The sequence below is a fragment of the Hippocampus guttulatus genome, chromosome 3, assembly GCF_054856545.1.
Source record: "Hippocampus guttulatus isolate MCC_2025c chromosome 3, RoL_Hgut_1.0, whole genome shotgun sequence".
NCBI classification, from domain to species: domain Eukaryota; kingdom Metazoa; phylum Chordata; class Actinopteri; order Syngnathiformes; family Syngnathidae; genus Hippocampus; species Hippocampus guttulatus.
In genome coordinates, this window is record NC_141263.1 from 29,295,199 (window position 1) to 29,309,786 (window position 14,588).

At 57.1% G+C, this 14,588-nt stretch overlaps 2 protein-coding genes across 8 annotated transcripts in view; both read right to left on the bottom strand.

The window, feature by feature from the left end:
* adamts17 (ADAM metallopeptidase with thrombospondin type 1 motif, 17) overlaps window positions 1-10,239 on the bottom strand; it is a 25,030-nt gene extending 14,791 nt beyond the window's left edge. For 5 of the 6 annotated variants that reach the window (XR_015100563.1, XR_015100562.1, XM_086108076.1 and 2 more), the window contains exons 1-5: window positions 10,091-10,239; window positions 9,252-9,378; window positions 8,164-8,493; window positions 6,414-6,727; window positions 5,798-5,966 (exon numbers count right to left, since the gene is read on the bottom strand). Coding sequence is in view for 4 of the 6 variants with exons in the window: in XM_086108076.1 (XP_085964202.1) it covers window positions 5,798-5,966; window positions 6,414-6,727; window positions 8,164-8,221 (541 nt within the window). In the remaining 2 variants the exon portion in view is untranslated. Of the gene's footprint in view, window positions 1-5,797; window positions 5,967-6,413; window positions 6,728-8,163; window positions 8,494-9,251; window positions 9,382-10,090 lie in introns of all 6 variants that reach the window. The other variant, XM_086108075.1, reaches the window with a different exon arrangement.
* Window positions 9,418-13,703, bottom strand: zdhhc1 (zDHHC palmitoyltransferase 1). Of its 2 annotated transcripts, XM_086108080.1 has the most exons (10): window positions 13,348-13,703; window positions 13,048-13,261; window positions 12,804-12,979; window positions 12,382-12,483; window positions 11,639-11,751; window positions 11,417-11,554; window positions 11,118-11,221; window positions 10,992-11,053; window positions 10,814-10,919; window positions 9,418-10,739 (listed from the first exon to the last, which is right to left on the bottom strand). In XM_086108080.1, the coding sequence occupies exons 2-10, from the start codon at window positions 13,258-13,260 to the stop codon at window positions 10,428-10,430; spliced, it is 1,326 nt and encodes a 441-aa protein (XP_085964206.1). In that variant the 5' UTR covers window position 13,261; window positions 13,348-13,703; the 3' UTR covers window positions 9,418-10,427. The 2 variants fall into 2 exon arrangements, with proteins under 2 accessions (XP_085964206.1, XP_085964205.1); XM_086108079.1 differs by having other exon boundaries at window positions 11,417-11,751; window positions 13,348-13,702.
* Between the last annotated feature and the right edge of the window lie 885 nt (window positions 13,704-14,588).

Below are 14,588 nucleotides of genomic sequence, written 5' to 3' on the forward strand. Positions count from 1 at the left end.
TAGCAGGATCCTCGAGGGTATGTGGGAAGTCGCCCAACCAGTCTACATGTGTTTTGTGGACTTGGAGAAGGCGTTTGACCATGTCCCTCGGGGAGTTCTGTGGGGGGTGCTTCGTGGGTATGGGGTACCGAACCCCCTGATACGGGCGGTTCGGTCACTATACCACCGATGTCAGAGTTTGGTTCGCATTGCCGGCAGTAAGTCGGAATCGTTTCCAGTGGGGGTAGGACTCCGCCAAGGCTGCCCTTTGTCGCCGATTCTGTTCATAACCTTTATGGACAGAATTTCTAGGCGCAGCCGAAGCGTTGAGGGGGTCCGTTTTGAGGGCCTCAGTATTGCATCCCTGCTTTTTGCAAATGATGTGGTGCTGTTGGCTCCTTCAAACAGGGCTCTCCAACTCTCACTGGAGCGTTTCGCAGCCGAGTGTGAATCGGCTGGGATGAAGATCAGCACCTCCAAATCTGAAACCATGGTCCTCAGTCGGAAAAGGGTGGAGTGCCCCCTCCGGGTCGGGGAGGAGATCTTGCCCCAAGTGGAGGAGTTCAAGTATCTTGGGGTCTTGTTCAAGAGTGGGGGCAGGAGGGAGCGAGAGATCGACAGGCGGATCGGTGCAGCGTCTGCTGTGATGCGGACGTTGTATCGGTCTGTCGTGGTGAAGAAGGAGCTGAGCCAAAGGGCGAAGCTCTCAATTTACCGGTCCATCTACGTTCCAACCCTCATCTATGGTCACGAGCTATGGGTCGTGACCGAAAGAACGAGATCCCGGTTACAAGCGGCCGAATTGAGTTTTCTCCGCAGGGTGTCCGGGCTCTCCCTTAGAGATAAGGTGAGAAGCTCGGTCATCCGGGAGGGGCTCAGAGTCGAGCCGCTTCTCCTCCACATCGAGAGGAGCCAGATGAGGTGGCTTGGGCATCTGATTCGGATGCCTCCTGAGCGCCTCCCTGGTGAGGTGTTCCGGGCATGTCCCACCGGGAGGAGACCCCGAGGAAGACCCAGGACACGCTGGAGAGACTATGTCACCCAGCTGGCCTGGGAACGTCTCGGGATCCCCCAGGGAGAGCTGGAAGAAGTAGCTAGGGAGAGGGAAGTCTGGGCTTCCCTGCTAAAGCTGTTGCCCCGCGACCCGGCCCCGGATAAGTGGTAGAAGATGGATGGATGGATGGATGGATGGATGGAGAACGTTTGACGGTTTTACGATGCTCTGGCATTTGTTGGTTTGTGACGGAGATTTGAAGAAAAGGAAAAAAAATCTGTAATTTTTTTTGGGGGGGGTGAAGGGGTTGAATGTCATTCTCTTTTTTTTTTGTTTGTTTTTAATGTGTCATATTGGAGGATTGTTCACAAGACTTTGAAAGAGCCAAGGTCACTCCGGAAAGGGACGAGCGCTTTCGATTCCCTTCAAGTCGGGGAAGAAATGACGTCACGGAAGAGCGGGGCGACCACGTGAATCAGAATCAGAATCATCTTTATTGGCCAAGTATGTAGAACACACAAGGAATTTGTCTCCGGTATAACACGCTGCATTAGTATCATCGTAAACAACAAATCATTGAACCATTTTAGAGTAACCAGTAGCAGTTTTTGTAGTACAAGAAGAGTGACTACGTCAGTGACTGTTTAAGGAGTTAATGGCTAGAGGGAAGAAGCTGTTTAAGTGTCTACTGGATTTGGTGCGCATGGATCTGTAGCGTCTGCCTGAGGGGAGTAGCTGGAAAAGGTGGTGGGCAGGGTGCGGGGGATCCAGGAGGATTTTCCGTGCCCTTGTCTTGATTCTTGCAGTGTGCAAGTCCTCAAGAGTGGGTAGGGCGGTGCCAACGATTTTTTCCGCCGTCCTAACTGTCCGTTGAAGTCGGATTTTGTCCTTTTTTGTGGCGGCCCCAAACCAAACCGTGATGGAAGAACACAGGATTGATTCGATGACTGCCGTGTAGTACTGTCGTAGCACCTCCTGTGGCGGGCCACGCTTCCTCAGCAGCCTCAGGAAGTACATCCTCTGCCGGGCCCTTTTCAGGATGGAGATGGTGTTGACTTCCCACTTCATGTCCTGTGAGACTGTGATTCCCAGGAACTTGAAGGTCTCGACGGTTGACACGGGGCAGTTGGATAGTGTGAGGGGCAACTGTGGAGAAGAGTGTTTCCTGAAGTCCACGATCATCTCTACAGTCTTGAGCGTGTTCAGCCCGAGGTTGTGTCGGCTGCACCAGAGCTCCAGCTGCTCCACTTGTTGGCGGTACGCGGACTCGTCGCCGTCTTTGATGAGACCGATGACCGCGGTGTCGTCTGCCAACTTTATGAGTTTGACGGCTGGATCTGTTGAGGTGCAATCGTTTGTGTAGAGAGAGAAGAGCAGTGGAGAGAGGACACATCCCTGTGGGGCTCCAGTGCTGGTGGTGCGTATTGATGATGTTGTTGCTCCCAGTCTCACCTGTTGTGTCCGTCCCGTCAGGAAGCTGAGGATCCACTGGCAGATCGTAGGGGACACACCGAGGTGGAGAAGTTTGGGGGTGAGGAGTTCCGGGATGATGGTGTTGAACGCAGAGCTGAAATCCACAAACAGAATCCTTGCGTAGGTCCCTGTGCTGTCGAGGTGCTCGAGGATGTAGTGCAGACCTATGTTGACTGCGTCTTCCACAGACCTGTTTGCCCGGTAGGCAAACTGGAGAGGGTCCAGCAGGGGTCCGGTGACGTTCTTTAGGTGGTTCAGCACAAGGCGTTCAAAGGACTTCATGACCACAGACGTCAGGGCGACAGGCCTATAGTCTTTCAGTTCCGATGTTGCCGATTTCTTGGGAACTGGGATGATGGTAGACTGTTTGAAGCAGGATGGGACCTCACACAGCTCCAGAGATCTGTTGAAGATTTGTGTGAAGACCGGAGCCAGCTGGTCAGCGCAGACTTTCAGGCAGGAGGGGGACACTTTGTCGGGCCCCGCAGCTTTCTTGATCTTCTGCTGCTTGAAGAGCCGTCTCACGTCCTGTTCGTGGATCTGTAGTGGAGGAAAAGAGGGTGGGGGGGTAGGTAGAGTGGTTTCTAGTAGAGGTGGGTGTGTGTGGGAAACGGGGGTGACCTTTTCAAATCGGCAAAAAAACATGTTTAGTTCATTAGCAAGACCCTTATTGTTCACTGTTTGGGGGGGGTGGCATTCTATAGTTAGTGATTGCTTTCAGGCCATTCCATACAGATGCAGAGTCGTTAGCAGAGAACTGGTTTTTCAGCCTCTGCATAGCTTCTCTTAGCGATGTTAATTTCCTTTGTCAGTGTTTGTACAGTGCCCGATCTCCACTTCTAAATGCGGCCTCTTTCTCTTTCCTGAGTTGCCTGAGTTTGGGAGTAAACCATGGCTTGTTATTGTTGAAGGAGCGGAAGGACTTCGTCGGTACACACATGTCCTCACAGAAACTGATGTATGATGTTACAGTGTCTGTGTATTCATCCAGTGTGCCCGTTGAAGTTTCAAAGACGCCCCAATCAGTGCAGTCTAAGCATTCTTGTAGAGCTAGCTTTGCTTCATCTGTCCATTTTTTCACAGTCTTAACAACCGGTTTAGCACATTTGAGTTTCTGTCTGTATGTAGGTATTAAGTGGATTAAATTGTGGTCAGAAAGACCCAATGCTGCACGGGCGACCGATCGGTATGAATTTTTGATTGTTGTATAGCAGTGGTCTAGAATGTTGCCTTCTCTGGTGAAACAGTCGATGTGCTGCTTATATCTGGGAAGTTCACGGTTAAGATGTGCTCTATTAAAATCGCCCAAAATTATCAGGGGTGACTCTGGGTATTTTAGTTCGAGTTTGTTTACTTGTTCGGCTAGCGTTTGTATCGCCGTGTTAGCGTTAGCTTGTGGCGCAATGTAAACGCCGACTAGTAAAAAGGAGGTGAACTCACGTGGCGAGTAGAATGGCTTGCAGTTTAAAGACAGCGACTCCAGGTCCGGGCTGCAGTGCGCGTCGAGCTTCGTGACATCAGTGCACCATTCTTTGTTGATATAGAAGCAAATCCCGCCACCTTTCCATTTCCCCGATAGCTCCGTGTCGCGGTCGGCTCGGAGATGGCGGAAGCCGGGTAGATGTAGCGCGGAATCCGGGTGGCGGTCACTGAGCCAGGTTTCAGTGAAGCAGAGCGCAGCAGAACGTGCAAAGGTTTTGTTGGTCTTTGTGAGGAGAAGAAGTTCATCCATCTTGTTTGGCAGAGATCGTAGATTAGCAAGATGGATCGACGGGAGCGGGGTTCGAAATCCGCGCTGCCGGAGCTTGACGAGCACGCCGGCTCTCTTCCCCCTCCTCCGGCGGCGTTTCCATGCTCCGTACAGCGCAGCCGCTCCGCTCGCGATTAGCTCCGAAAAACCTCGTGGGTTTTCGCGTGCTGGTGAAAAAAGACCGAGCGTAGACTCCCCAATGCGCAGCAACTTTTCCCTCGTGTAAGTAAGCCGCTCAGGGTCGCCAAAAACTAACGAAAATGACAAAAACAGGGATAATACTAGGGAGCGTGTGACCGAGGCTGCCATACCTGTCGGCGCCCGATGATGATGAGCGAGACATAAACGGCGGTCACGGAATAGGGGGGGGGGGGGGCGCCTGCTTTGATATGCGCAGAAGGAAACCACCGCCAACTCTTTGGAGACGACACCGCCCGACTTTTCGGAAGCCCACAAGTGACGGCGGCTACAATCCAAGGGAGGACCCGTGCGGGGGGGCTTCGCAGAGACCGTTCAAAAGGGAAGGGCAGGGGAATTTCAGGCATTTCCCAAAACAACTTGAGCCCGCTTCATCACGAATGCTCATTTATTTGGAGAGTTGGAAAGGTCCAACTTTGCAGGCAGAGGTTGTCATTTGAAAGATTGATTTCAAACATTTGCGAGGGCCTTCCTCATTTTGACACTCACGCTTTCAATGGACTCTTTGAAAGACCGACGGGAAGCCTGACGTAAGAGAAGCCGCAACGCTCTTAACGCTCGCTCGCTGGGCTCGCCGTCTGACCTGCTTGTGAACATGTGCAACGTATTAAGGGAGAGACTGTGTGTGTGTGTGTGGTCTTGCCTGAGAGGGCTTATGTAACTTTTGCGGGGTCAAGCTGCTTCGCTTCATGAGCGTGCACCGGGGACACACTCACGCTCAGAGTGTGCGTGCGTGTTGTTCCGAGTGATGATGACGAGCGTGTTTTTTTTCTCTGCTGGCTCGTGACGGCCCGCCGTCGTCGACTCCAGCTCGCGCAAAGCGCCCGCTAGAACGTTGCAAAAGCCCGGGTGCACTTTGGCATCTCGAGTGTCACGCGCTCTTGTGCGATTTGTATTTTTTTTTCCAGTCGACGCGCCGACTCGCACTTTGGGAATGGAAACGGCCCGGTCGCTCTTTGACATTCATTGAAACGCGCCGCGCTGAGCCGCGGTCGTTCCGGTCGACTCGCGACGGAGGCCGGCGGGTGCGGCGAACGTCCGGCAGAGGGAGCTGCGGTGGAAAAACCCCAAAAAGACAAGCTCGCGTGCCGGTGCGCGGTCGACGGAAGGCCTCGGCACCCGGCGGGGGGGCGCGGCCGCCCCCGCGGGGGAGAGCGGCGGTACCGAAGACGAGGTGCCGCCCGCGCATCTTCTCCATCCCGCGCGTGCGTATGTTGCGATTCTATTCCCGATGACGTGCGCGCGCCTCTTTATGGCGTGCGCGTTCTCGCTCCCGAGGAGGACACTTTCCAGGTCCCCGTTCGCGGGCGTGTCGGCGATCCCGTTTGCGTTCCCGCAGTACCGCCGAAACGCGCGTCCAGAGGGTGGCGCAGGCGCCCCCTCGTGGCCGGCGCGTGGCTCACCTCGTCGGCGTTGCGGCGCGCCGTCCGCGTCTCGGCGGCGCCGTCGCATCAGCTGATGTTTGATGCCCGAGAGCCACCCCGGCGAGCGCTCGCTCTGCCGCCGCCGCCGCTTTTCCTCCTCCAGGGGGCGGATGAACAGAACCTCGCCGTCCACGTGCACCAGACCCGTCTGGAAAGGGAAACGCCGAGGGGCGGGCGGTCAACTTGCTGGCCGGCTATTAACACGGAAATGAGGACGATGTCGCCCGCGCGAGCTCGCCGCCCTTGACGCTCGGAGGGAGGCGGGGGCACGCAGCGAGACGGCTCAGCTCTCACGAGGAATCCGCTCTGCGCGCGTGTCGTTTGGAGGGCCCGGCCGATGAATCCGTTTCGAATCGGCAAATAGCGGCCATTTTGGGCCAATTTCATCACTTGTTTTGACACGTTGCCACAACAGAAGATCAACAAACAACTATGTTTGGGTTTTTTTGGGGTGTGGGGGGGGGGGGGTTGTAATTTGTAAATTATTGCTGATCTGTTATGCTATTGTGCCAAATTCTGGAATCAGACACAAAATCCCACGTCAGTAGAGCCCGAGTCCTTTTGTGCGTGCGTGCGTGCGTGGGCGCAAGCGTACCAGGCCTCCGCAGGCCGTGATGGACACCAGCGAACCGGGTCGGTCCAGGACGGAGCCCGAGTAGAGGCAGAGCTGGTTGCGGGCCATTCGCACGCAGGCGGGCGGCGTCCTGCCGGCCCGCCGTTCCTCCACCAGCAGATGGGCGGCCAGCAGGCCGCCGTCGGCGCGGCCGTCCCTGGTGGCGTTGAGCCGGAGGTTCTGTCCGAAGGCCGCGAGCGACACCAGCAGGCGGTCCGGGTCGCCGGGCGCCGACAGCAGCCTGGGGAACACCTCCGCCGATTCCTCGGAATCCGCGTCGCCCTCGACCATCGCCGCTGAGCCAAAGCACGCCGATCATCAAGTCATCAACGGTTTACGAGGCAACGTTTCGTTTGCATCGCTTTTGAACAGGAAGCATCGTTTTTTCCTCTCCAAAAGATTTTTTTATCATTAACCGCAAAGGAGCATCAATTATTTGCAGAGTTCCGTGACTCGACCCGGCCCGATCGCTAACCGATTTTGGCGGGGGCCTGCCGAACATCGAGATTTCCCCAGAACCGACGACCCTTCTGTCCAAATGGCCACTCCGAGCCGAATCGGCCTCGGTTGCCGTTTCGGCCGCTTCATCGTTGCCGCCGATTGTAGTCGGGCCGCAACGGACTCGTCGCCGCCATGTTTTTGTGAGGCCATTTGTGTGGAATCGCGTCACGGGGGACTGTTTTGCGCTCATTTCGGAAAAAGTCCCTGTGGCTTGTGAAAAATATGTCCTTTGCGTGTATTTTTAGACACGGCGGACAGTGGAATCTCCGCCGTCGCCTCCTTTTCAATTGGATGATTTTCATGCACTATTTTGTGGCGCGCACGGCGGGATCGCTCATGTTCGACCGCCCACAAAGTGTTGACAGGTCACGTGGTGGCAAAATGCGTGTCACCTAACCTTAAATGGGGGGGGGGGGGGGGGCGGTGAGGACGCATGAGGGACGTCCACCGAGAAAAGCTGGCCATCCGTTGCCAGTGATGGTGTGGGAATGTCCGGTAGCCAAACGAACAAAAGACAGACGGACGGGGGGTGGGGGGGGGGGGGGGGGTGCTGCAGAGATGACTTTTATGGCACCCAAAGTCATTGCCTACGCTTAGCTTGACTCCAAATGCTTCTCTTGGCCCTCAACAGCCGCTCCGCACAGACACTCAGTCACAGGTCATTCTCCTGGAGCAACGGAGGAAGTGACCAACGTTTTCGCCCGCTTTTTCAAGCCTTTCATATGTCATGACGTCCCGACGGAGTCACAATGGGACACAATTTAAACACATCTGGTGGGAGGGGCTGGCATGTAAACAGAAGCGCGTGGAAGGTGCAAATGGAGAAATGAGATGAGCCCCGGCTCGAGTCGGTCGGTTCGGACAACTTGGCGCTCATTCGTCACATGCCTCGTCAAAAAAAGTTAGCAGCTAACGACCAGGCAAAATCCATCTCACTTCGAGGTGTTTCCTGAGAGTAGATCGACTGACATCTGTCAGTCGATCAGTCAGTCGGTCTTTTCCCCTCTCGGCTCTTGCGTGCATGCAAAAAAAAAAAGAAAAAAAATGGGCGCTTGAAACAAAAGCTTCGAGAGTATTCGGTCCAAGGACAAACACCGTCAAGGGGAGGACCGGTAGCCGAAAAGTGTCGTTCGGCGCGGTCCCCTAAATATTTGTACGCCGTTACTCGGCAGGCAGCCAGCAGCGGCTGCGACGCGACGCGACGCGCTAGCCGAGCCGACTCGGGACTTACCGCACGCTTCCGCGCACAACAGCGCCACCAGCAGGCAAGACACGCGGCCGCTCCGCATGCCGAAGCCAAGGAACGGTCCGGGACCGGGACCAGAGCCGCTCGCCGGGACAGGGACCGGGACTTGGACAAACGTCGTCGGGCCGGCAAGAGGGAGCGCGAGACGACCACCGCGTTTTCTTCCCTCCTCCTTCTTCTTCTTTCCCAAAAGTGGATCAAATCAGGCGGGCCGAGGACACGCCCTCGGGAGCCGGCTCCGCCTTACGTCCGATGCGATTGGCCCGCTTCGACTTCGGGCCGGAGGAAAGCGCCGCCTCTCAATGGCCGACGTGGCTGTCAATCAGAGCGGGGCGTGAAGTGAAACCTTACGCGTGCTGTGGAGGGGCGGCCGCCGAGCCCGCGCGTGCGCGGCGGTTGCAAATCGTTTGGATTCGTTGGCGCTCCGTTGGAAATGGGAGCAATTTCGTTCACGTCGTCCTGCTTTTAAGCAACGTATGCCGAACTACAGGATATTGCTGTGGTGTGCATTGTTAGAACGAAGACAATATAGTCAGACTGAAATGAAGGAAACTAGTTTTTGTTCTTGTTTTTAAAATTAACATGAACTCATTCACTCCTAAAGGCATATTTGTCCTTTCACACTCCACACGTTCAACGCCAGATACTTTTTTTCCCAATTTTTCCAAGACTTTGGGTAAAAAAAAAAAAGGAGGTCAAGAAAAGGCTGGTACTGAATGAGTTCACATCAGTGCTGCTGTGAGGACTATTCTTCAATTATTTGGTTGCGTTCTACTTTCCTTAACGTTCTTTTTACGCCCCCCCCCCACCACAAAAAGGCCCAAAAGTTATTTGTATCCAGAAAGTAATTGACGTACAATAAACCTTGACCGATCATGACTCAGTGCGATGTGATCATCGATCTGTCGCTTTCCCTTTACTTGGGGGGCAGGGAGGGCCTCCCCTCCCAGCGTGTCGTCATTCGGTCACGGAATCAAGTGGAGAACATCCATAGATTGAGACGCAGTCCGCGCAGCAGTACTGGCGCGCTGGCCGTATCGCGCGGCAAGCCGATGCGATCGTACGACACTTACCCGCGTTTTGAGGAGGGCCTCGCGACGCCCGGACGCTCGCCGACCGTGGGCCGCAACGAAGCCGACTGGCGCTACCGCCTCCGCCCCTCCGTTTTCTTTCTTTGACTCGTCAACGTTTGCAGCGCGCCTGCTGCCACGACAATTTCAAAACACGAGAAAAGCAAACTTATCAGCTGCATGGATAAGATTTATTTTGGGGGGGGGTGGCGGGGGGTTAAAAAAAATAATCCACAATGCGCACAACCGATGAAACGCAATATGGCGACGGGTGCGCGGTGGATGTCGAACGTCAGGACGTCGCAGTGGCGGACGCGAGAATATTTTGTCGTGCGGAAAATAGTCGGGGGCTTTACGGTTCAGAATGGGCCTTTGCCGGGGAATTTGGAGGCGGAAACAAAAATTGGAGTCAAGTGTGAATTTGGGGACCGTGGAAACTTTTGTGTCATTTCGACGGCTTGAGAAACATCGAAGGGGGATCCAAAGCGCCGAAACGAAATTGTACGTCGCACGTCGGCTTGGCTCCGGCCAGAGCAAGAATTATTTGGAGGCGGCCCTGCGAGACGCCGGGGGGGGAATTTGTCGCGTTGGAATCGTCGAGCGGAATTGGAAGGTGACATTTTACTTTGGGGAGGGGGAAAAAAAAAAAAAAAAAAAAAAAAGGTGCACATTTGCAAACGTGCGTCTTTTTGAAACGGGAACACGTTGCGAACCGGCCAACCGGAAGGTTGCTCGAACGCTCCTCGATGATGCAAAGGGAGATTGGCGGGCCCGGAAAAAGGGGCCGTCGGGTCGAAGGCAGTTTACAAAATCACGGGGGACCCGGCGAATTTTCGGAAGACCTTCAAGTCGGACGCGGTTGCTCCTCTTGGCCGAGGATCCCGGGGGGGGGGGGGGGGCGCGGGGCCACGTGGAGGCACTTCGTCGGCTCCCAAACAATCGACGGGAGGCGGGCCTGAAAATCAAAGCCGGGACCGGCCGGCGTCCGGTCCGGGGCGCGGACGACCGCTGACAAACTTGTGAGCGGACGTGGCTTCCCGCAAGCGCGTCGGTGGCGCCGCGGCGGGGCGAGCCGGAAGGGAGGTCACCGCCGCCGTCCGCCGGAAAAGGGAGGGAGGGAGGAGCGGGACCACCAAGGCGCGCCCGGCGTCCTTCCCTCGGCCGCCTCGCCGGCTCCGCTCACCGACGCGACGGCGAAGAGCCGAGGGCGGTCCGGCGCGGGGCCCGCGAGCCCAGTTTGTCCAGCGCCACGGGAACCTCCTCCAGGGACTCGGCCGAGTCGGAGTGGTACTCGGCGGGCGGGGCGGCGGCCCGCACGGGCGAGGGCGGCGGGTGGGGGCGGTAACGCCCCGTGGGGCCCGGAAGCCAGGCGCCGAGCCGCTCCGACGAACGGCCGGCGTCTGGACCGCCGTCTGACGCCGTGGCGCCGGCTCCCCTGCCCGTCTTTTTTTTCTTCTTCTTCTTTGTCATCGCCGTCGTTGCCGCCATTTTCTGCACGCACACACACCTCGCTTTCAACTCTCGTGTGCGTGTGTGTGTGTGTGTGTGTGTGTGCGTGCGCTCACCTGCGGGTACAACTCTGCCGAGTTGTGCTGTGTGGAGATTGTGGTTGGGGCTTTGAGCTTGAGAAGCGGGCTAGCCACGCCCCTCACACTGCCATTGGCCACCAACCTTGCAACATACACACACACAGAGTTGGTTGACAAAGGAGATCGCGCTGATGTGGTTGGCGAGAAGTCTCACTGCGCGCGGCCTCCGTTCGGCTCCGGCTCGGTGTAGCCCAGCGTCGTTGAGTCGTCTGCTTCCTGACAACCACATCATCATCATCATCAGAAGTGAAACGCGGCGCGGCGACCTCACGCGCGTCACCTTCAAGCGGACGCGCTTGACGTCCTCCCGGCTCGTCGTCCGCCTTCCATCCCGACGGTGGCGCTGTCGCACGATGTACTCGTACGTGCTCAACCTGTTCCACACTCAAATAGGCGGGCGCCATCGTCATCCGAGTCGCGTTTCGAACACGCGACCGCAGTCGAGCGCGTTTTGATGTCGTTTTTTTCGTCCGGCTACCGACACCGTTTGCGGCGCGCACGATGGTACTTTGCCACCCCTTTTACGCAGAAGGACACCACCAAAGCCGCCGGTGCGTTGTGTAGACCGACTCTACTTACTGAGGTAGAAGTGGAAGAGCAGCAGGTGGCAGAGCAGCACGCAGGCGAGCAGCGCCAGCGCGCCGGTGACGGCGGCCAGCGCGGGAACGGCGGCGGCCGGCGGCGAGAACGGGAACGGCGCCGCCGTCCGGTTCGGCGCTGAGTCGGCGGGAAGAGGCGCGGGCGGCCGCTCAGCGCGCCGGCGGTCAGCGCGGCGAGCGGCCGCGGCCGCGTCGGACTCACCCCGCGAGCGGTCGACGGCGGGCTCCGAGAAGAAGGCGATCAGCGCGTACGACGACACCGCCAGCAGGACGCACGCGCCCAGCGCGGCCGACGCCACGCTGTACAGGAACAACCTGGGCGCACGCAGACGGGGGGACTCGCATCTGAAGCCGCGGCTCCCATTTCAGCAAAACTTTCGGCCCAATCCGACGGAGCCCTTGGCAAAGATCCGCTTTTGAGAGCAAAATCGCATCTCGCCGGCTCCCCGGTTTCATTTTAGCGGTAACCTATCACGTGACCTCGACCCGCGTCGAGAGCGACACGCTGCACACGGATGCGAGAGAGAATGCGGTCGTTTTTCAAAAGAAAACATCTCCCAGATTCCAAAATAAATAGAACGGAAGTAATGCAAGTTCTTTATTCCTTCGGTGCGGCCCGGGACCAGGTGACCCGCGCGCCGAGACCGATCCGCGGCCCATTCGTTTGACTAAAGTCACGCCGCGCTCAGCGAAACGACGCGCTGGCGTGACGTCACGCGAGCGTCCCGGTTGCGAGCGGAACGCGCGCGTGACGCCATCTTGTGTTTCACGTCATCCTGGGTCCGATTTTTTTTGGGGGGTTCTTCGCTTATTTTGTCAGAACGTTTCAAGGAGGCGGAAAATGCATTTTCTTTTTTTTCTTTTTTGCAAAGCTTTTCCAGGTTTTCGGTGACTGGACGAACACCGCAAACTCGACCACGGAGGAAGTGGAAGACGTCGACTGACTTGTAGTTTCTGCTTCCAACGCAGTTGTTGAGCCATCGACAGTGATGATCAAAGTTGGCCACGCATTTGTTACACGCGCTGCAGTGCTTGGACTTGGGCCCTCTGAAACACACACACACACACACACACCATTAGCGCAAGGGTATGGCTGACAAGTGGCGGAGGGCGAGGGGGCCAAGGAGTTGAAACAAGACACAAGTTCCGAATGGAATGGCAAGTAAATCTGCACCGAAACATTTGAATCGGAATTAAAATGGCAAGCCGGCATATCAAAAGCGAATCCAATCTCCACCCAGAGATCCAAACCGGTCGGAGTTGAAACGAGCTCATCCGAACCGAACGGAGGGACAAGTTTGAATCTCAACCTCAGCAAGTGAGCCGAATTCAGATCCGGCAAAATCAGTTCCGGCGGCGCGACTCACACGTCCACCTGGCAGAGGTAGCAGTGGCAGTTCTCGATGACGTGGGCGCGCTTGGAGCGGTCGAAGACGGGAAGCGGCCCTCCCGGGCTCTTGGCTCGCACGTTGCGGTCGGCCGGGTCCACGCTCACCGCCATGACGTGAGTGCACAGATGGCACGCGAACATCACGCCCGTGCACTGAGCGGCCCATCGGAAGCTTCTTCGGGCAACGTTGGGGGGTGGGGGCGCGCACCGGTCAAGGATACGATATAGCCGGCGGGCCTCCAGTGGGCGGGCAGCAGCGGCACAAGGACGCCCAGGCCCACCGCGGCGAAGTAGGCGTAGAGGAGCCAGGCCAGCATCTGGAAGGGATGAGGAGGCCAGCTCCAGCCGTTGGTCCGCGAGCCGCCGGCTCGACGCCCGTCGTCCTCGCCGCCCGTCGGCGCCGTGCGGTTTCGGGTCTTCGCGCAGGAGTCCATCCTGCACCGCACAGTACCAGCCTCATCGTTATTTACACACGCGCGCGCACAGGGGACCCGCGAGAGAAGCGGAAGTCTGGCACCCACCCGAGCGGCTCGGTTCATTCCTCAATGCCACGAAGTGCGGACGAGTAGCTCCGAAAGCGTCCATCGATCGGGAAGATGAGCGGCACTCATCTGGCGGATGGCGCGAGCCCGAGCTCGTCCGCCGGCCGTTGGAACGTCACGGGGGGCGGTGAAAACCTTAGCTCACGTCCGCGCAGGCATGCGGGCGGCGACGACGAGCGGCGCGCGAGCCCGCGGGTGTTCCGTTCCGAGGACGGGAACGAGCGTCAGCCGACGAGCCGGCGACGCGAAGCGCGACTCGAGAAGGCGAGCTGAGGCGAGAGGGATGATCCTCGGGTGGCCGCCATCTTGAATCGGCGGGCCCCGCTGACGTGAATGCCATTGGAGCTACCGGACCCCGCCCTCTTTGCGATATGATTGGCTCCGATGATCGCGCTGCGCCAATCGTATAGGCTGCTGCAAGCACGGCAGGCCGCGGCCTTCCACGGATGGCGTGGTCGTTTTCCAGGCGCTCCCTATTGGCCACTTTCGATCTTGTCCCGCCCACGAGGCGGGCCGAGAGACGTCGGCGGGTGATAGGCCATCGCACACCAGCAGGGGGGGCCCGCGGCCGCCACACTGTCACCATTCGGCCCGGACGACGATGTCGGAAATCGTTCGATTCGATCCTCGGCAAATAGATGAAGACCGCCATGTTCAAGAAATACGGCCGTGAAAGAAGAACGTGCATGACATAAAACCCTCCCGTAAAAGTTTGTCAATGTATAATGCCAATAAATATCCACTCAACAATACTGCGATTGAATAAGTCATTTCATGAAGAATAACATCGTGACATTCATGTAAAATAATAGAAAGCGGGTCACAAAACAAATATCGTTTCAATTTAATGCAACAGAATGCAAAGTACAATAACGGTGAAGACGTTTGTTTTTCTCGTGCGGCGTTTTGAAATGTTTTATTTTCGTTTTCCACGCGCGACGGTCGCTCAAGCCCGGCGACTCACGCTCCCGGTGCCGTTTGCAAAAACGCTCCCCGAAACGGCAAAGACAATCACCCGACGCCGAAGACGTTCGGGCCTCCAAATGAGGAATGAACGGTCGTCGAAATATCGGGGTGGGCGTGACCATTTGTTTGCTCGTTGCTTTTCCGAGACCCGCAGCAGTCATCCCGTGCGGGCTGAGCGCGTTCCCGCGCCTTCAAGAGGAAATCGCAGCCGCTGGGGGTGAAAGAGGGGGCTGGCTGAACTGCTTTTGCGGGGG